General features: G+C 44.0%; 1 protein-coding gene across 1 annotated transcript in view; it reads left to right on the top strand.

Annotated features, from left to right (window-relative positions):
* PDXK (pyridoxal kinase) overlaps positions 1-4,967 on the top strand; it is a 47,530-nt gene extending 42,563 nt beyond the window's left edge. The window contains exons 8-11 of the mRNA XM_075098793.1: positions 1,344-1,455; positions 2,843-2,979; positions 3,543-3,609; positions 4,661-4,967. Coding sequence (XP_074954894.1) covers positions 1,344-1,455; positions 2,843-2,979; positions 3,543-3,609; positions 4,661-4,773 — 429 coding nt within the window. The 3' untranslated portion in view covers positions 4,774-4,967. The remainder of the gene's footprint in view (positions 1-1,343; positions 1,456-2,842; positions 2,980-3,542; positions 3,610-4,660) is intronic.
* The last annotated feature ends 16,942 nt before the right edge of the window (positions 4,968-21,909 follow it).

Genomic DNA, 21,909 nt, shown 5'->3' with positions numbered 1-21,909 from the left:
GCCATTAGTTTTAGGTTTGCATATTTCAGCTGCAAACAGGAGTTGGATGTGCTAAACAATTTTACAAGGCAGTTTTCTGACAGTGTCTGATTTGAGTGATAGCTCATCCTTGTGACAGGTTTTAAAAAATCTTGTTCTAAAGAGATGGAATTATACTTAGGAATGGAAACATTTTAAAAATAGTTGCTTGCAGGATGTTATGTTTTAATCTGTCTGTCTCCCCAGCTGCATGTCATATATTGGTCTATCTTTCTGAGTAATAATCCATGCTGGAATTTGTCCCCTTTGGAGGTGGTAGGAATTCTGGCATTGATTTCCATGGTGACATGTTTTCATTCATTTCTTTAGCAAGACTAGTGACAACAGTATTGTCTCCAAACATAAAATTAGATATGACCTAGGACTTAGCCCCTTTACATTAATATAACAACTGGAAATACTGGTGATTAGGTTCTTGGTGAATTGTGACTGAGAAAAAAAACTGAGTTTAATGTTACTTCACAGGTTGATTATGTCAGCATATGCTGGTGGACTTGCTGCTGCTTTAAAACCCAACTGATGTCTGTGCAAAGAGGTCAGACAGTTGAGGAAACTTGGAAGCTTAGAGAAGAAAGAAAAGCAATAGAGAATTAAAATATAGCAGAAATAAATCCTTATCATTCAGCTGTTCGTGGGTTGTAGCTAGCCTGAGAGAATTTTTAGTTAAACTCCTCTGGGAATATTAATATTTTATCTGTGTTTTATGCTAAACTCATTATTGAAGTCATTCATTCTTCTGTGAAATGAAAATCACTTCTGTAGTAACCAGTTGTGATATCAGAAGCACAGTATTAATGAGTTTAAGTGAGCAAACAGAGTGGAAATACAGCTGCAAAGGTACATAATTTAGAGGTGTAATTTGGGGCTCGAAACAGAATGAGAACAGAAGATTGAGACAGACGCACGTGTGCCTCTGATTCAGCTCTTTAATTCTTTATTTTTGCTAACTTTTAAAGTTAGCAAACATTATCTTATGATAATATGTTCTGAAAACACAATGCAGGCAAAAATTCTGATCACAGCTGAAACAGAGTATTCTTTCCAGAGGAGCATCCAAAGATAACACAAACACAGGTGCTTGTATGTTTTAACAAGTGTGTATGTTTAAATACAGAAGTTTTGATTCCCCTATTTCAAATTAATTCCCCTAAATCAAGTTAATTCTTGGAGCAGAAGCTGTTTCTTCTTTTTACAAAAGATGCCAAAATAAGGTGCTTGTCAAAAATCCTCGGTACTATGAATGATGCAAGGTTTAATCAACACACATTGCAGTCACTAATTCCTGGCTTTTTGCACACGGAAAGGTAATGGACATGCTTCATGCCATGGGACCAGAGACTGTGGTGATCACAAGCTCAGATCTACAGGCACCTCTAGGAAACGACTACCTAATTGCTCTGGGAAGCCACAGAAAAAGTGAGTCATGAACTCCTTCATTAAACTTTCTTTTAACCTGTTCCATGCTTTCAGTTACTTTTTTAAGAAGGAGTTTCATCAGACACATCTGTAGTGCATGGAAGGAGCTTAGATCCTTAAGTGAGCTTCGCTACAGTAATATCAGAGAGCAGTAAGAATGGGGCTGCTCCATGAAGGAAGAGACCTGGGAGCTGAGCGTGATCATAGCACGGACAGAGCACTGCCCTCACCAACAGGGCACAGGGCCATAGTATCTGAATAAGGTGAGCAGAACAAGGGTGGTGATGGCAGAGAGGTGCCATTGACAGTCCAGTGATCATCAGAGAAAGGTGAGATAAGCCAGGTGTGAGATTGATCTGGAAAATCCAATCAGTAAATCACAACAGCAGGGCTGTACACAGGTACACCTACAACATAGCTCCTGCTTGCACCCGGGCCTGAACTTCTGTGCAGCTGCTGGGCAAGTGGGCAGAGGGTGTGTGGATGGAGGGTGTCCTAGGTGAGTTTGATCAGCACTGTTGAAGCCTCTAGTAGTGGCCCTGACAAGTAGTAGTGGTATGAAACAGGAACTTGAATGTTTTGAAAGCTTTTATGAAAAGTTACACTGTCCTGCTAGCAGACTGTTCCTCCCCTGATAGGTTGTAAAATGTCCTGCTTCTTCTTTATATCCCTTTCTATACCATCACCAAGATTCACAGTGTGTTTGGACTGTCACAGGACGTTTTTAGCTGAGAAGGGCATAGCTATGTGGGATGGTATATGATCTCATTTTCTTGTTCATCTAAGGGATATAAATGTAAGCATCACATTCTGGACTGCTGAGAGACCAAAAAAGCTTTGATATTTAAAACAGATTCCACTAAGAATCACTCAGGTGGTCTTAGCACTCAGTACATGCCAGGTTTGGAATAAGTCTGGTCACTCCAGTGGTGATTACAATATGGCACGTGGATCAGAGATTCTCTGCTCACGTTTACAGCTGCTCTTCTGCCTCCATACAAGCTAGAGATACTCTAGATTATGGTTTGGGATGTTCCATCTAGGATCAGTAGTCTCCATAAATATGCGGTTTCCTGAGCAAGCTGCTGTTGCTGTCTAAATGAAAATAGGTGGCTCTCAAGCCTTCATGAAAATGAAGGTGCTAGCTACCTGCTCTCTCCTAAGTGAAGTACGTACAGTATTTAAGTTGTAAATGCTATCCCAACTTGGCAAAGTTTTGAAAGGTTGCACCTTTTTACAAGAGCTGGTACAAAGTTTACAATACTTGTTAGCATCTTTACATTCCAAACAACAAAATAATTCAAACCTGGCGATCACTTTTAAATTATAGTAAATGCTGTTGTATTAATTGCTGGGTCTGTTATGTAACTGTCTGTCTGTGTTGTAGCTGCAGCAGATGGTACCAAGATGACACAAAGAATTCGAGTGGAGTCTCCTAAAGTGGATGCTGTCTTTGTTGGAACAGGAGACTTGTTTGCTGCTATGCTTTTGGCGTGGACACATAAGCATCCAAACAACTTGAAGGTGTGGGAGAAGTTATTTGTTTCTCTGCAAGTTTAGACTGTTTCTTTTTTTTATAAATTAGTTTTAATCTATTGACATTATTTAAAGACTGTCTTTTGGTTTGGCTTTTTTCCCTCATCTCAGAGGAAAAAAGGCTGAATTTCCCTTTTGCCAAAATATTTTAGCTTGTACAACTTCAGACAGTCGCATTTCAGTTACATGGATTTTGTAATTTTACGAAATAAGATGTTCTCCTCTCTAGAGAGAGAGAGACTGTGTGCATTTTTGTAATAAATTATTTTCTGTGCTTATTTTGAAGTGAGGGTAAAAAATGTTATCAGATCTATTTTTCTGTTTCTTTCCCTTTAGCACATAGTCCTCGATATGGGTGTATGGTTTCTAATACCCATTTTGGGAGAATTAAGAGAGTCTAAAATTTTTTTTCGCAAACTCTACATTACATAGTTGTGATCTGTTTGCATTGTTAGTCATGTTTGTCTCTTAATAGCAGTGTTTTTGGAATAATAATATTAAACTAGGCAACTGAAACTTTACTAAAATGTGAATATATTGTGTTAATGCAGGTGGCGTGTGAAAAGACTGTGTCAGCCATGCAACATGTTCTGCAAAGGACCATTAAGAGTGCAAAAGGTAATTCATTCAAATGTTGTTCCCTTGTTCTGTTTGGATTTGCATCAGAAGAAACATTCACAGAATCACAGGTTGGAAGGGACCTCAGGGATCATCTAGTCCAACCTTTCTAGGAAGAGCACAGTATAGACAAGGCGGCCCAGCACCCTGTCCAGGTGACTCTTGAAAGTGTCGAATGTGGCCAAGTCAACCACTTCCCTGGGGAGATTATGCCAATGGTTGACTGTCCTCAGTGCGAAAAATTTCCCTCTGGTGTCCAATCGGAATCTCCCCAAGAGCAATTTGTGTCCATTCCCCCTTGTCCTCTCCATGTGACTCCTTGTAAAAAGGGAGTCTCCATCTTCTTTGTAACTACCCCTTAAGTACTGGTCAAAAAGCTTTCTGGGTTTCCTGACTAAAGGCATCCCTTAGTGCAGAAGCAGCCAGAGAATTTACAGAATGAGAGCTTGGTACTCTTGTGAGTGCACGTTCCTGACTCTGTCCTCCAAGCCTATTTTTGACAACACCCGACTGAAGATGTCACTGTTCAGCTTGTAGTGGGACTACAGTTGTGCTGACTGCACTTGACTGCTTTGCAAAACAGTGGTGGAAGAACTTGTTTGACATGCAAGAGACATTCTGTTTTAAGTGTAGCTAGTTCACTTTCCCTTTGAGTGCGTGTGTTTAGTATTGGGAAGGGTTTATCAACTAATAAACTGTCTGTTTGCTGTGTTGGCCATGTGAAGAGAAATTTTTTTTTCAGCTTCTCTCCCCTTGGAGTTCCCATGTCTTTCATTTCCTAAGGAGATCCAGATGGGACCTGTGGGTTCTTGGAGCATGTCTGTCACTTTCTAATAACCACAGAGCTGTGTTTCTTTCCTGGAGAGAGGCGCAGAACAGGGGTGATAAGAAATCACAGTGCTGACCTGGATCTTCCACTTTGGAAGCCTTTAGCAGGGGGCAGTAAGAGAGATTGGGGAGGAGGGTAGGAAAACAGTGGGGTAACAGAACAATGTAACTTGTCGCTTTTTATACTGCTGTTTTTAATGCCATTCTGATGTCATCTTTCTAGCACAAGCTGGAGAAGGAAACAAACCAAACTCAGCCCAGCTGGAACTGAGAATGGTCCAAAGCAAAAAGGACATAGAAAACCCAGAGATCATAGTGAAAGCCACCGTGTTATAAAGGCTGTACGTCTCCAATAACGCACAATGTATTGATGTCCTCATTTCTTTCCTGTAAATTGTAATATTTGCCTTAGATCTGTGACAGAAACCTGACTTTCATGAACTAGTGCCCAGCATAGGCAGATATCTACTCTAAAACATATGTGCTGGCCTTGCTCAGTTTTAAAAATAAAACAATTAGCGTGCATTGAAGCATATTACCAGGTATCAAAATGGCTGTCAAAATTCACTTAATCTTTGTAATTACCCAGGGCAAGAGAGTACAATGTTCCTGCCTTGCCAAAGACTTTAGATGTGAATTTGCTAATGGAATGCTTGACTGTCTGGAAAATATATTTCAAGATGGCATCTAGTGCCAGTGGAGCTGGCTCAAAGCTCTCTTTTCCTGGAGATATCTGGTTACCTACTCTGGTATTCAGTATCTCAGCTGCTATGAAACTAAGCAGGGTTAGAACTACACACAGAGCTCTGGTTGTGTGTAGGAGTACTTTGAAGATGTTTGGCATTTAAGTACTCTGAAGTGACCTTGAGGTGTCATTCATGTTACTGATAACTGCTCCTGTTTCTTGTCTATGAACAGCTGCACAGTTTCAGTTTCTGTAGGTACTGTCTGCTTATTTCTAATACTGCTAATCTGTGGGTGCCCACATGATTTTCTTCCAAAAGCTGCTCCAGAAACATCTTAATTAATCAGATAATATCTTTATTCAGTAGCACTGATTAGAAGTTTGTAGTTCTACCTCCGAGGCCAGCTTTGATTCTTTGTTTAGTTTTTATCTAAGGACAAGCATTCTGTAAGGACGAAAGAGAAAGCAGCTCTTACCCTGAAAGCTGGCTACCCTAGTTTGTTCTTCATGGGTGGATGTATTTACAAACTACTTGGGGGGCGCTTCCACTTAACAATAGTGAGCACTACTGGCAGGCTTATTAATGGAGCAATGTGGTAAAAGTAATATTTCTAGTTTCGTAGGGTTTAGTAAGTTACACATGTTTACCAAATGCGGTGAAACATGCAAAATTAGTTTGTTCATAATGTCTCTGCAGCCTGTGCTGATTAGAGATGGCAGAAATGCGTTATCATTAATGCTTCTTTATTTCAAAAGTCTGCTTCGTAAGGCTTCAAAATGGGATTCTTAATAATTTCAGCACCCTGTACATCACAGACACATATTATACCCTTAGGGCAGATATACTGACATGTACTGACCACTCATACGTCCATATGATTTCTATGTGGGACTGAGGTTCTTGCTTCTCCCAAGATGATGTTTAATGTGTTGTTAAATCCAAATTCAGTTGATGAGCTTTATTTGTCTCAGACAGCATCAGAAGGTTAAAACTGCGTTTCTGCTTGCAGTGACACAAAGCAAATTTGTGTTAGAGGAAAGGGCTGAGGTTTTCTTGCTTACCTCAAGAAACTCACTTGTGGGTATGTCCCTTTCCTGCATCTTCCTCATCACCCCTGCCTAACTGATAGTATCACTTGCATAGCTTGGGAGTCCCCAAAAGAGCTGGTTTGGGGATTGCTTTGGCCCCTGAAGTCTTTGCTTATGCCACCATTTTTGTGGATTTTATGCCATTGTAAAAGTTAATTGGTTTCACCTAGTAGAAGAGGTCCTTAAGGTGAATTTTTAGCAGAATAGATTTTTTCATAGAGTAAGATTTCATAATGAATAAATTTCTGAAATCCCTCATCTGCAGCATCTCTGAAGGACATTAAATTTAAGAGATGAACATGTTTTGCAGTAAATATAAGAGGCAAACTTCAAGATTTCACTCTCAACAACTAATAATAATTTTACTTCCTCTCATGCATTTGGCATTAAAAATGGAAATAAAATTCATATGACTTTAGAATTTTAAGGGACACCCCCACACACACACACCCCCCCACACCCTGAAATGACCTACAAAACGTGACTCTACTGCCACAGTTTTTAGTAACCACTGCCATGAAATAACTTTCTAGCAATAATAATTTTGGTGATATGAACAGTTGCTAAAATTAGCAGTCAGTAACAGAGATGAGCTCATGGCTGATATCCAACATGTCAAAAGACGTGGACTATCTTAACAGTCTCTATAAATATATGATGGGAAGCAGTGAAGAAGGAGGAGCCAGGCTCTTCTCAGTGGTGCCCAGTGAAGGGATAGCCGGCAATGGGCACAAATTGAAATACAGGAAGTTCTGTTTAATCATTAGAAAAATATAATTCACTGTGAGGGTGATCAAATGCTGGCACTGGTTGCCCAGAGAGGTTGTAGAGTCTCCATCCTTGGAGATGTACAAAACCTGACTGAACATGGCCCTGGGCAACCTGCTGTACTTGACCCTGCCTGTGCAGTGGGGTTGGACTAGGTGATCTCCAGAGGTCCCTTCCAACCTCAACAGTTCTATGAAGTACGACGAATTGCCTTTCTTTGCAGCGCTGTATTTTTAAATTGATGCAAATATTCTTTTTTTCTTCCTGAGACACAAACTTCTAGATAGGCTGGGAAATAGGTGAGTATTAATAATTTGCTCCCTTTTTAGATAAGCTGCTTTTTGCTCGGGCACTTGTGCCAGGTGTACAGTTGCCTTTTTTAAGATAGTTGCTTTCAGCAAAGATATTTAAATACTGTATCTGGGGATGCATTTCAACAGTTAAACACAAAAGGATTTGAACTGTTTCTAGCATTGATTAAAGAAGTGTTGCATGCCATATTCCAAACATAACTAGGAGTTAATTTATCTTTTAAAATCAGACTATTTCACATGGAAGCGTATAATCCCTACCATCCTCTTGGGAAGAAGGGATCAACATACTGAACTTTCCTGCCTGTACATGTCATGGTTGACTTTGCGCCATTATGCTTGACACCCTCAGGCAGCTGTATCCAGTTTTGCAGCTCCTGTGGGTCACATACAAAAATCTTCAGGTGGCCAAGCTTTGAGATCTCTACTGTGTCCCTCAGGTTGCCAAGATTTAGATGAATTCCAGGAGCAGTTCACATGCAGTAAATGACATTCGATTTCTCTGGTCCCGTGGCTCTGGCATAGATCTTGGATGGGTCTGGAAGTGGCTCCTGGTCACCATCTCCTATAGCCAGGGCTGTGGATTACCCAGCACCCCTGTACCAGCATTAGATTCATTGCCAGTCTCGTAACAGGGCCTGGCTTGGGAGCTGCATGGGGCCAAATTGAGAGCCAAATGGTGGCCATCCCTGCACTAGTGCAGTGCAAAATTGGGGTTCCTCATTTCTTCATACTAGGGGATCAACAGGTAGAGGGAGACTCAAAACTGGCCTTTTAATTTTTTTTTAAAGCAACAATAAGTGTGCACTGTCAAAATTTGCTGTCAAAGAAACCCTACCTGTTGCAAGCACGTATTACAGAAAAGCCCTTTCAGTGAGATGGCACAATTTTTTTTGCCACTAAAAAAAATAGACTTTCACAAGGGAATTGAGAGAAAGGCAAGGGCTGGTTTTCTCTGAAATAAAGAAGCTTGCAATTTAGGAAACTTAAACCTACTTTGCAAACAAGGTTTTATCTGTAAACCATAATGAACCGTGATCTTGCCATAAAAAAGAAAGCGATATGTTTGTTGGAGCAGCTTATACCTGTTATAACTGCTTCAAAGAATGGATCAGTTCAGTAATTCACACCTTCCTCAGAATCTGAGACATATCCATGTTTAGTATCTTTTTTTTAAAATGTGCTCGATTTGCAGAAGTTCATATTTGGCAATAGCTGGATTCTGTAGCGATGGGCTGCTAGTTGCTTCTGCTTGAGTCCCCGGGAGTTGCTCCTATAATACTTGTTTTAAACGCCCACTGACCTGATCTACATTAGGTCAGGTTTATGTCTTCAGTGAAGAATTGGGCTTAACATCTCTTGCCAGAAACAAACATCACAAGTTATCTGTAAATAAATTATGTAGCTTACATTTTGTAGTCACAACAGGCTAACAGGTATTTTTAAATGTCAAGATATACATACTTAATACCTGGATGCATTTTTTATTTGTTCAGAGTTACACAGTGCTTTTTCATAACGTTTCCAGAACAAAATTCAAAGACTCAGCACAGTCCTTTCCAGTCTTTTATTCCCTCTTCTCCTCCTGCATATAATATCTGTATCTATTTCTGAGTTCCTACTGTCTTTCTGGTGCAGCTGGAAAGTATCTCAGTATTAGACAGCTGCCCACTATTTATTTAAGGGCTTGGAGGGGACTTATCAGGGTTGTCTGATCTACTTGTAGATCCGTAGGTAAAGAAAAATGGTTAGCCTAAACTAGTTTAGGTCCCAACTGATTACAGAAGAACAAGCACTTTAGTCCAGAGAGTGGAGTCAATAACTAATGGATAATCTCCCATGACCATCCTAACAGCATGACAGGTGTCTGTAACCCACCAGTCCAGCATTCACCAGTTAGGGACTGCTGACTTCACTGCCACGCGTACTCCCACGTGTGCGTGTGAAGGTAGCAGCAAAGGACGCTTCCTTCTAGTGCTGAAGCATCATGTATGCATGGGAGCGGTGAATGCTTTGTATTTGTGTCCAGTCGACATCCCCACCGTTCGTTCTTTTCACTTACTGGGAGTAATTTGTGTTGGATCCCTTTTTTCTAGAATGAACTTTCCAGTGTATGTGGTCAGCCATTTTGATTACTGCAGGTGCACTCATTTGCAGAGCCATCGTGCAGGAGAGACCAAAAGTTGTTTACAAATGATCTACTCTATTCTGGGCCCAGATTAGTCTCTACACGCTTAAAATTCCCATGTACCTCTTCGGGAGATGTGCGTAAAGACATTGTGCTAAAATCAATGCTATTCACAGTTGATAAAAACGTTTAAGAAATCCACAGTACGAATTGTTAATGTTTGTTTGGTGATTTTTATCATAAGAGAGAGAAATCGATAATCAATGTGCTATACAAAAGAATCGGAGGACCAAGATTTCCAGCTACTCATACTGCCTGTTTGAGTGTCTTAACTGTGTCTTGATTGGGTGGTGTTAATTTGTTGTCTGAGACTGTTATGGTGATTGTATTGATTTATTTTATTTTAAAATATGTGGCAAGGAAGATTGTAATAAAAGTATCTACATTTAATATACCCCGCACACACAAATTGTTAGATCCTATTTTTGAATATGTTAATCATTTTGGAATTAAACAGAACAAGAACAGTTTGGTAGACTTGCTGAATAAAGTGGATGTTTTCTTAGTTATATCTTAGTCTAGGAAAAGGGTAGCTGATGGAAGACTGCACATTTGTGTGCTGTAGTCACCTCACTGTAAGAGAGTAGGTATGTGGAATTGAGTAACATCCTTGTTGTCTTATTTTTTGGGTTTTTTTAAAGAAGTTTCATGGGAAGACAACTGCAGGCATTCTGCACCACAGCTCTCGTATGCCTCTTACTTTCAGGTGTAGAACCTCTCTGTGTAGTGCTCTTTATTCCTGCATACAAGGTGAGAAGGGGGCCTTGGGATAAGAGGTCTGTTTCATGTGCAGCGTTTAGCTGCACTCCCCTTCACGGAGTAATTTTTATCTTCCTACGTAGGTTAGAGCATACAAGACTATATAGTAGGAAGCAATTGTTCCTGCATGTCAGAACAAGTGCTTCTGTCAGTACTCTGCAGCGTCTCTGCTGTGGCAGGGTTTTGCAAGAGGAAGAGAGTAGGCGTGCGGTTTAATGAGCGCACTGGGTTTTGGAGAGGGTGCTGCATCATTATGCTTATGCCTGGGACGGAGTCTGGCTTATATTTATACTATAGAAAACCACCTCTCCTGAGTAAAGGTCCTTGCCCATTTAAAGAGTACTTTTAGAAGCTGAGACACGTTACAAATTTTGGTCACTCTGAAACCAAAATATTGCTTCATAAATGGAAACACAACGCCTTCTTTTATATCCCATTGCAGCCTTATCGGCTCATGGACTAGTCATTCAACTCCCATTAGAGCCACAGGATAAGATTATTCAGAGACCTGTTCTTCATGAAAGACATTTGCTTCTGGTAAGTGAGAGCCTACTGCTGAACAGTTTTGTAGCTTTCTAAAACACGTCCATTAAAGGCACATGTCAACCATGGAAACTAAGCTTTGAGATGTTCAGTCATGGCCCTGAAAATAGCTCTTCTCTTTTAAATAGACGAATAAAGCAGCGAGTTTATACATGCATGCAGGAGCAGACTTAAGGCAGATCCACAAAATTCCATCAGGAACTGGAGGAGTGTTGCCCTTAAGCGCCTGGCGAAGGGCGTTGAATGCAGAACGCAAGGGAGCTGCTATAGTTAGCACACTTTTTCAGGAGAGCCCAAGCTAGTTCTCACATTTTCCAGAAGAGAAGAACGCGGTTTGGCATGCAACAGCCTAGGAAAGCTCCCGTCTGCTTCACCAGGAAACCAGTGCCAGGTGCCAGCCCCAGCGCCACCAGCCACCAGTTTGGTGCTTTTACTGCTCCAGCAGCAACGGACCTCGAGGCAAATTCCCAAGCATGCTCCTAGATAAGCCCGCGTTCCTGACTGGGTGCCTCCACGGTGCGCATAGCAGTAATAAATCCACATTTTGCAGAGCAGTGAATAGGGCAGCACATGACTCGGAGAAAACCAGCAATATGAGAAGGCTGTGCCATATGTTACATCACATGTATTCCTTCCCTACAGCCCTTGTGGTTTCATTGCTATTTAGAAAAATCTGTGTGTAGAAGAGTGTAATACATGTACTCTCTGTGTGCGTGTGTGTGTATGTTGAAGCTTTATTTGCAATATGGTGGGGGTGGGAAACAGAATTTGGGGGCTGGCTGTGTAGGCCTTCAGGATGTGAGCAGAAGGTCTTAAAGAATTCTATTTTTATAGATTGTGCTGAAGCTTTGGGTCCCAGCCACACATAGCCTTTTCTTCCAGAAAAGTAAAGTGTTTGGCGAAAAAAAAGTCAGGTGGCTGTAATATAGTCGGGATAGTACAACCCCACCAGCCCTGGACAAACTGAATAACTTAATAAAAGATGCCTTTTTAAGTAATATTTTTTTAGTGCTGAATTGTTAAACAAAAAAATATTTATGAGCAAACTTTCTTTGTATTTAAAGTTTGTGTGGTGCTTTGTACTGACTAGGTAGACCTGTTATATGTTTACACATCTTAATGATTGTCCTCGAGGCGTACGTAGTAATTCAATGACTTCTATGCCAGAAAAACAGTGGAGTTCTGTTTAATAGCAAATGATTTAATTTCTAATGAAATTGTAGGCTTTTGTAGTGTTTGTGTATTTTTCTGGTTGGCGGTTATGAGTTCTTTCTGCAGTAAGGCTTGTACGCTTAATCGTAGAGAGAGGCAACAGGATGGTAGATACCATTATTTACAAAGAAAACCCTAAATATTGCTACCTTATGCGTTATAAAATCAGGTAAGTTGTGGCATAAGCCTGAAATTTAGATTTTGCATTGGAATAAAATACCAAATACATTTGCTTGTTTAATTAAATAAGACTGGGGGATCTTACAGGGCCTTAATAGCGACTTATAAAGGGACAAGTCGAGAGAGTGGAACAAAACTAATTCATGTTTTACGAACCCAGCCGAGCTATCTTCATAGCTTGTGCTGAACGCGTGCAAGAGAGAGATGAGTGGGCTAAATGGGAGAAAGTAAAGACTTTTTTCCCCTGTAGTTTGTCAGTTGTAACGACGTGAATAATTTTAGTAGGATGCTCTGAATTTAAATGCATAAGTGTATTGGCTTTCAGAGGAGCTGGGTTACCAACAAAATCCCATTCAGTCAGAAGGCAAGCCATTAGCATGTTTGAAAAGCAGAGCGTGATTTTTTTTGTCTTGCTCTACTTGAGTCTTTGTTTCTTATTGCTGGGAGACCAGGGCTAAAGCAGAACCGTCTAGATATATTTATTTTTTTGGTTGTCATCTGGGCGCTGTCTAGCAAGTGGAAGGGTCTGCAACGTAAATCACTTTGCGGAGCATGGCCGTCCGCTGAATGTTGTGCTCCTACTGCAACGGTTGGTCATCCAAAAAAACTGAGCGTCATTTATTACGTCTCTTTTAAGAAACATGGGAGTATCCTCACCACACTAACAGATAGATCATTACTGTCAAAAGCAGAGGATAATTCATCGGAAGTTTTTCTCTCAAGAGTTCCCAACTTCTGGGTATGTTAAAAGAGAAGTATTTCTGCTTTGCTGAGTTAGCAAGAGAAAGATCACCGAGATTAATAATGCATTGTCGAGGAGCGAGGCTACGGATGGGAGCAGCTATGTTTTGCATGCTTCGCTCTGCCTGCCTTTTCCTCCCCAGGGAATCTGGGTGCAGTATACCCGCGGCTGTGGCAGAGGGACTGTTTTGCCTGCACGCTCCCTTGGGGGAAATGCGGGGAAGTTCTTCTGAGCGAGTGGGAGATGAGGTGGGTCTGGGTGAAGTTGTTGGGCTGTTCATTTTGAAGTGCTGTACCAAAGGTCTGGTTTAGCACGACTCTACGTGCTTCTAAGCACGTGATGGACAGCACAGTGCTTTCCAGGCTGCGCTGTAAGGCAGCAGGGTATTCATTCCCCTCCCTCTTTTAGGAACCTAGTTTAGCCGTGTAATTTCCCTAGTCCATATCTCTAGGCCATGGAGAACAAGAGACTCTAAAAGTGAATTATACAGATGATTTAGGCTATGCTCTTGTTCTTTGGAAAAGAAAGGTAGAGAATTATCAGCTGCTGTGACAGAACTAACTTGTCCAGCTCAGCTACACCATAAAACTGCACCCGAACCCTTCCTCTCCCATCACTTGTGCTGGTACTCACCCATAATGAGTGAAGTGAAGGAGCTAAAACACAAAGGTATTTATCCAGCCCAAACCCCGTAAGGTTTCATCTCCTTTATTTCCCATAACCTTCTCAGCCTGGGAACAGATAAGCACTTGTGCTGCTGCCAGGGAGGGGTTGGGAAGATGCAGCTGGACAAAGTGGGGGAGAATGGGGCCGCCTCTTTTCTTGGCAATGGGGTGCGGGGTAAGCAGAGGCTAACTGCAAAGCTGCGCTGTAAGTGGTGAATAAAAGAAGTCTTCTGTCAGCTAAGTACCTGAAAGAAGAGCTGCAGATTTACTAATCAGTTTGGTGTTCTCAACCCAGCCCATCCCCTGTATCGCAAAACCGTTATAGTACTAAAAGATTTTGTGTGACCATTCTTAATGATCTGTGTGATGCTTGTGCCTAGCAGAGCAGAAAATAGCATAGAATAAAGCGGTTATCTAACTAGGGAACGTTAGTGGGAAGATCCAGGTGGAGAAGGTTTCAATTGCGCTTTCAGAGCATGTATGTGGTGTCAGAATTGTCCAGGTCTGGCTCTTTTTTGTCCCCGTCCCCTTTAAGGAAGAAAGAAATCATATAAATATGTAAGTAAGCAAACAAATTAAAAAGGGAAGTTACCTTTTTTAATTTAAGTGGCATTAGTATTTATTTTTGCCTACAGATTTTTAAATCTTGCCACACCAAAGGTCTCTAGTTCAGAGAATTCTAGAAGGGGTTTTTCAGAAGATGCCGTGCTGAGTGATGTGATACAGCGTGTCCCGGCTGGCTTGGAGCACAGCACGCTTCTTCTGGTACGCCTGTGACAAATGTCACGGGGATACCACCTGCAGACAGGTACCCCCGTCCTGTGGCCTGCATTTAGTGCAGCACATGTATTCACGTGCCTAATATGCGCTGTATGTGAATACGTGCCTTGTGAGGGAAGAAAACTGTGGGGCTTGTTGCTGGCGATGCGGTGATGGAAGGAAATGCTGGGGAATTTAGCACCATCCAGTGATCTTGTCATTAGCTCTTAGTGATTGTCAGTGCAATGTATTCCCTTCAGTATTGTTTTCTTTCTGGAAGATGGGAGGGTGACAGCCTATATGGCATTTTTAATAGGCTTTTAGCTGGCTGAATGGGAAATACAAATCAAGATTATTAAAAATGGAGGGGAGGGAACAGCCATGAGTTTGCCTAAGATCTAAGTGAGTAGAGGAAATTTGAGATTTGTCTCTAATTCAGAAATGATTCAGTACTAGCAAATGATGGTCCATATGGTCGTAGATGGACCAAAACTATGTCTTCAACGGGGAGTAGCATCTGGAAGAGGCCAATATTTAGGGTTTTTCCCAAAGCACATTTAGTCCTGCTCTACTGTTTAGTGAAAACGCCCAGTGCAGATGCCACCAGAACCTCATCTCGTGGAGTAACGCTGTAATAAAGAATGTGCTTTTCTTGTGAAAGTCTCAACCTCTTCTTATGGAAATAACACACAATTCAGTATTTTCATGGTGTATAAGTGAAATGTAATTTTTTTTTTTCAATAAAATATATTTCCTTTCCTAAATGTTGGTGTGTTTATTTTTCCTTGCTGATGTTCCTCTTTCCCCAGTTAAGTGGGAGTGCCCAGTTTTTACCGCACAAGGAAATCTCACTCCCTGCTGCAGTGCCCTGCTATTAACTGCCAGTTGCCCCCCCAGATCCTGTGGCTCTGGGTAATTTCAAATAATTATTGTGAAGAGCGCCTAAAACCCAGAAGAAAAGTATTTAACCCTGCTTGTGCCAGGACATTTCAAAACCTCACTGTGAGGAATAAGGTTGGGTAGAACATGCTGCATGCCTCTGGGGATTTGAGGTATTTAAATAGCCTCTGTTTGCAGTTATTGAGGTTTCACTGGTTGTAAATTATATGGTAAGATTGGACAGTGAATCTCTGGCCAGTGTCAGAAGCAGGACTGGCCTGCTGCCTGCTGCTGGGTTAGGTCTCCTGAACTGCCTCTTGAATGGCAGGCCAAGAGGAGAGGTACGATGACACCTATACCCCCTCCTGATCCTGTCTTGTGAGCCTTTATTCGATTTTGTTCACATGGCTAATCCAGACGTTTTGTGAATGCTCATCCCAGGTGTAGGTGTGCTCTTGAATGAGCAAGGTGTCTCCCTGCCAATGATCTGACTACATCTGTCATCACAGACGAGAACAAAATTTAGAATAGCATAGAATAAGCATTAGAATAGAATATTTCAGTTGGAAGGGTATGTCTAGCCAAGGCAGCCACCTACCATCACATCTCCCACGAGTCCTCTATCCACAAATAGCAAGTCTAGGGTGGCATCTTTTCTACTTGGCTGAGTATCTGTGACAAGAAGTTATCTCCTACAAACTTCAAGAATTGCCGAGACCTGCTCATCTCAACAGTATCATATTCCCAGTTGATGTCTGGGAAGTTGAAACCTCCCATAAGGATAAGGGTTACCGAGCCAGAAATGTCTCCAAATTGTCTATAGAATAATTCATCAGTGCTTACATCCTGGCTGGGTAATCAGTAGGAGACACCCACTACATCATCTCCTTTGTTTTCCACCCTCCTAATCCTCACCCAGAGGCTCTCAACCACACCGTCACTAACTGTAAGGGCTGTACAATCAAGCCTCTCCTTTACATATAGTGCAACACCTCCACCTCGCCTGTCCTGAACAGCCGCAGCCCTCCATCCCAGCACTCCCGTTGAGGGACTCATCCCAGCAAGTCTCACTAATACCAATGATACCGTAGCTCTGGGAGCTGACCAACGCTTCAAGTTCATCCTGTTTGTTTCTCGTACTGCTCATACTTCTTTCTGCTACTTCTCATACATATTAGAAAGTCGCTTTCTATGCATTCATCAGGGATACTGTCATCAGTCTTAACACAGAAAATTTCAGCCTTTGTAATCCCAGGGTCCTCCTGAAATGCTCCCTCTCCAAAGCAGGTGCTGCCCCTGCAGGCGCTGCTGTCGCCGCTGCCTGACAGCCTGGTGACAAGGCCTTCTCTACCAGCCCACACTCCAGCACGTGCCTGATTTATGGCAGCAGCCTGTCTCCACAGCCTTTGGAAGAGATATGTGTTGAGCCAGCCTGGCTGGCTTCCCCAGCTGATGGACAGAGAGTGTGTGGAGGGGAAGTGAGCACGGCCCAATTTCCCCTGGCAGCTGTTGGCTCTGGGCAACAGAGACAGGGAGCCAGGGGAAGGGGCTGAAAAGGCTATTTGAATGTTTTGGAGGGAAGTGCTGAAGCTGCTGTCCTCTTCATAGCCTTGTCGTCCTCAAAGATGGGGCACTGCACCAGCTAGGGAATCTTGGTTTTCATGAGCAGCAGCCCTTTTGTATTCTTCTTGTCCTTCTTTGCAGTTTGCTTAGAAGAACTGGAGCACATGGAAAGTAAGGAGAGACTTTGGAAGAGTGGTACCTCCTCCTGGGGAAATCTAGCAGAGCCTCCAGCAGGTCCCTCTGCAGCAGTAGGGGCTGCCAGGTGTTCTCTCCATCTCCCAGTCCCACCTGCTCCCCATGCCAGCAATACAATCTGGGGGGTCTGTAGGGGCATGCCAGCCCCGGGGGGAATCTGTGTGGCTGACATGAGACACAGCTTTCATGTGTCCCAAAATAAAGAATGTCTCCTGAAAAAAGGAGCATCTCATGCATGCACAGGAGGTCAGCAGGGCAGTCAAGTCTTTCCCTGAGCCAGCTGGCAGCACAGAGAGCCAAGAGTTGGGTAACAAACGCTGTTCTTGCTGCCTCCTTTGCAGGTTTGAATGCTGCCATCATGGTATAGAGACGGACATCGCGTTGCTTATCATCTGAGTGGTCTGAAGAGGCAGGGAGGCAGTGAAGCTGGCAGGACACAGGAGCTGTGACAGGACCAGGCAACAAGGGGAAACGAAAGGGGGAACAAAATGAAAGGGGAAAAAGACATAGCAGGCAGGTGTGACTCCAGGGAGTATTTCTGGATGTAACTCAGTTTCTGAACAGGGAGTTTGACTGCTACAGAAAGGCCACGTTCTGCCTTTAAGCTCTGCTCATCCTATTTGTGCCCCAGGAGTGCTGCTGCAGACGAAGGGAGCTGGAGTCCTCATGTTCCTGCCCCAGCCATGGACCACAGCTGCCCAAAGCCAAGCTCCCCAGAGCAGGCTGGTTAGCCCTGCCATAGAAACATGGTGGATTTTTTTTTTTGTTTTTTTTTTTTTTTTCCTGTTTTCCTCTGGTGAGTAAGGTTAGTTTCAAACACAGCAGAAGATTGTTGCAGGCCACGTAACCAAGATGAATTTTAAGGAACTGATAAAAGCTGCCACCACCTCCACACCCCCTCGCCCCCCTTTATTCCAAAGACTAGCTTGAATAATACAAAAAGACATGTAAAAAATTAACAGAAGGGTAACACACATCACTGGCAGCCTTCTGAATTGAGCTGAATTATGAATGAGGTCCGGTGAATGGCTTCAGGAAGGCTGGAAAGCCGTGGCATTATTCATAATGCTGGTTAACTGCACCTGGTAAGACAAAGACAATTAAGCCACTGCTTTCAGCAATACCTTAACTGCAGGGAAGCCAGGGAGTAATTTAACACTCCCCTTCACTGGTATCCAGCATTTCACAGCTGGGTCCTGGGTGTTGAGGGTGACAATACTGCACTAACCCACCTGAGTATCTTCAGCCTGGGCTCCTATAGCTGGGGTTTTTAAGCTATCACACACTTTCCTGGGAGGTGTCCAGGAAGACACCCAGCAAAAAGCCTGTCCCTCCCCCTCCAGCTGCTTATGGGGTATGAGCCAGAGCTTCCTCAAAGTCCCTCCCCCAGCCCAGCATTAGCAACAGGGAATCTGCCCCGAGCTCCCCAAAGTACCTACCATTTCCCGGGCTGTGCCCAAGCAGCCTCACCTGCTCATCGGAGTCTCAGGTGGATAAAGACTATTCTCAACACCTGGCTGAGCCTTTGACAACTCGTGAGCTCGCTGGGAGGCCTTGGGCTGGAGGAGTGGGCATGACTCAACTCTCAGTATAAAGGCTTTCTGCAGTCAGCCTGGTATTTCATGTAAAGATACATGGTGAGACCCTCGCTTTGTACAGGCAGATCAATGGGGTTAAGCAGTGGGTTGTTCCTGCCTTTCCCTTGGGACCAGCGACATAGTGATTTTGGGGTGACCCCAGAGAAGGGAGATGACTTGTTCCCCAGGCCCTGCCTTTGGGGAATATTGTGAGAGAGCCTGGGTGGAGCTGGCTTACCCCCGTGCACCCCAGGGACTGTTTCATTGCCTGTTAAATGTCTTCCTGCAGAGCAGAGTAAGGCATGAAATAATAATGCTGCAATAGCTGAGAAATTATGCAGCCACTGATTTATTAGCTAGGTAGGAAAAGTTTGACTTAACCTTTGCCATGGCAAAGTGCTCTGATGGTTGCCAAACCTGGGCTAACCAGTGCCTGCGGGGCACCTGGCTGGTGAAGGATTCCCTGGTTTGGTGCCAGTGCCCCAGGGAGAGCCTGGGCAACGTCTCTCTCTCTGCTCCCCTCTTCTCAGAAACCCCTGAGAGTCTCCCCAATACTGGGATGCTCTGCACTGCCCGGAGGCGAGGGGTGCTCCTTGTTGCCTGAGATGGAGGGTTGTGGATAACCCCAGGAGGTGCATACCCGGACACCCAGAGTTGCTGGAAGTGGGTGGGAATAACTTTTTGGAAAAGGGGCACGGAGCACTGGAAATAGAAGATGTAATGGAGAAAAAAATAAAAAAGCCAAAAAAAGAGCAGTTCTCAAAGGAAAGAAAAAAAAAAGTCTGAGCATTGTTCCCAAGGGTTCAAAAGAAAAGTACCTTTAATGTGGTGTATTTAATGGTTTTGGGAAAATGTAGCAGAGCAGTTAGTTTGCATTTTCCTGGTCTGTCATGGTAGCGCTGCACTTGCAAGCAGGCTGGAAATACCTTGGTCATGCCGCAGAGCGAAGGCAGCGCGGCCGGGCTCGGTGCTTGGTGGCAGTGCTGCTGCTGTCGCAGCCCTGCTGGGTGACTCTTCCAAAGGGAAGTGGGGACAGTGGGGTTTTTCCCTCCATGGTAAAAATGGTATGTCCAGGTCATCCTGAGCTACCCTTTCTCTCTTCCCTCCCAAAGTCTCACATACTTGAACTGAAGCTGAGGAGTTTTCCCCAGAGAAGTTAATGGCTCTTCCCCACCATAAAGCTGAGCACATATGTGTGTCTGCAGGGTCCGTGTCTTAGCTGAGCCTGGTATGGGAGCAACTTTCAGACAAACAAGTATTTTAAAGCTTCCTCATAAAGGAAACCTGCATTTTAAAACTTTTATTTATTTACAAGTGACAGATACTTAGTTGATGTTTACCAGTAATGACTATTTCAACAACATGCTCTTGCTTTGCAGGAGCAGCATCTTCCTCCCATGTTACCACAGCCTGAGGCAATCAGGTTTTGGATTAAGGTTCCTCTCTTGTCCCCCACCTCCTACTTTTTTTCTTCCTTGTTTTATCGCTCCCAGATTTTTCCACCTTGTCTTTTTTTCAGCTGTGTTGCATATTTCTATTGACTCCTCTCCCTCTTCCACTTCATCTTGACCCAGCACTCAGACCACAATATCCTCTTTCCCTTGCTCACCCTTCCCCAAGTGCCCACAGGCTGGTGAGCAGAGGGTGTGTGGTGCACAGCTGCCCCTGCAAGCCACCACACAGCATCCCAGGTGCGGTGGGAGGCTCTTCAGCAGCATCCTGCTCCTTCTTAAACAAAGATGTGGTACCCTGCTCTGGTGGTTTTGTGAAGGTAACAGTTGTGTGATCTTAGGTACTCAATGTCTCTGTGCCTCCTTGTTTCTGTGTCTGTAGAGAAGGAATAATATTTCTGTGGGTTAAAGAAGAGCTATGGGGTAAACTCACTTCTTTGCAAGGTTTCTGAACATCACAGAGATGAGGGATTTGCAAGCAGGCGAGCAAACATGGCAGTCAGTGGGATGGATTCATGGTGTCAGGGTATGCTTGGGGTACCATCCCTCACCCTCTTTACTTTGGAGCCTGTGAGCAAGTCTGATGCCCTTTTTCTCAAGCAAATCCTGGCTGTGCTCATCTTTAGTGATTTCATAGTAAAGCTGTTCAGATATTATCCTTCTATCTTCAGCCTGTGAATGAACAAAAGCCTCCCTAACCACCCTGTCAATGTTATGGCACTTATATCTGCCACCTGTGGTCAGGGTTTACTCCATCCCTTTGTATTGCTTCCAGAGTCATTTGGAGGGTTAGTCGCAGCAGTATCACTGCCAGGGGCTCAGGAAAGGTCGGTGATCACTCCTCAGGTAGGCAGGGTGGAGCTGGGTATGTGCCCACTGTCTGCCGTGGGACAGGAGGTGCCAAACAGGTCCCCAATCCTTGGGTTTGGTGGCATAGCCGTGCAGATTCACTGCAAGCCTTTGGGCTGGGGCTGCCTGCCCTGCCCTCCCAGCTGCTCTGTGCACGCTGCAGGACATGTCGGGGGGCTGTCCCCCAGCTGCATCCCTGTCCTACCTTTCCCTGTGCTGGGCCATATCTGTCCATGGTGGAGTCGGGCTCGGGCTGTTTTTACACCCCCGCGCTGCACATCCACCTGCCCTTGGTGGCACGATACTAACCTCCACAGGAGCTTAGGCAGCTCTTGAGATTTGGTTTGCTTTTCTGCTCAACTGCTGAAAAGGCAGATGAGAACCCTCTGCTTGATTCCTGTTGACTGAGATGTCCGGCAGCAGGTTGCAGGGCATTAGCCACACTCTGGAAGAGGAAATGGGTGAGAAAAAGCCATGGGAAGGTGACTTCAACCTGCTGGTGATGTGGAAAGAGGCTCTAGCTGAGCCAACGACCAGACAGACACCTCACTGTATTTGTGCAGGTCTCAGACTCCCGCAGTGCTGGAGGCGGGACAAAGGGACAGAGGGAGCAGTGGTGGGTTTCATTCCCCTGCCAGAAGAAGGGGGGAAAGAGCAAATGAGCATCCAGCTATCAGCTGCCTCCCTCTGAGCGTTGCAGAGCTGTGGCCCAGGCTTGGTTTCTCCCAGACAGAGCTGAGTCCCGCTGTCATCATTAATGTGCTCCTGACATGTTCCCTGGGTCTGATGAAGTCAAAGGGAGCATTTCTCTGGGCTCCAGGGCGGAAACCAGAGCTGGTCAGCCCTGGGATGTCCCCCTCGGGTTTGTCGTGGCTGGGATGCTTGCCTCCACAGGTTTTGATTTATCTCCCTTGAACAGCAAACTAAGGACAGCTGCACTGGCATGGGATTTGTGCCAGGCTGGACTAGCTTGCTGGAAAGGACTGTCTCTGCTGCTGTGCCCATCTTCTTCTTACTACCCGTATTAGGTGGCTAAAGGAGGTTTGTACCTGAACCA

The sequence above is a fragment of the Phalacrocorax aristotelis genome, chromosome 1, assembly GCF_949628215.1.
Source record: "Phalacrocorax aristotelis chromosome 1, bGulAri2.1, whole genome shotgun sequence".
In the NCBI taxonomy this organism is placed as follows: Eukaryota; Metazoa; Chordata; class Aves; order Suliformes; family Phalacrocoracidae; genus Phalacrocorax; species Phalacrocorax aristotelis.
The sequence above is the reverse complement of the archived record's forward strand: the minus strand, read 5'-3'. Positions and strand labels throughout refer to the sequence as shown.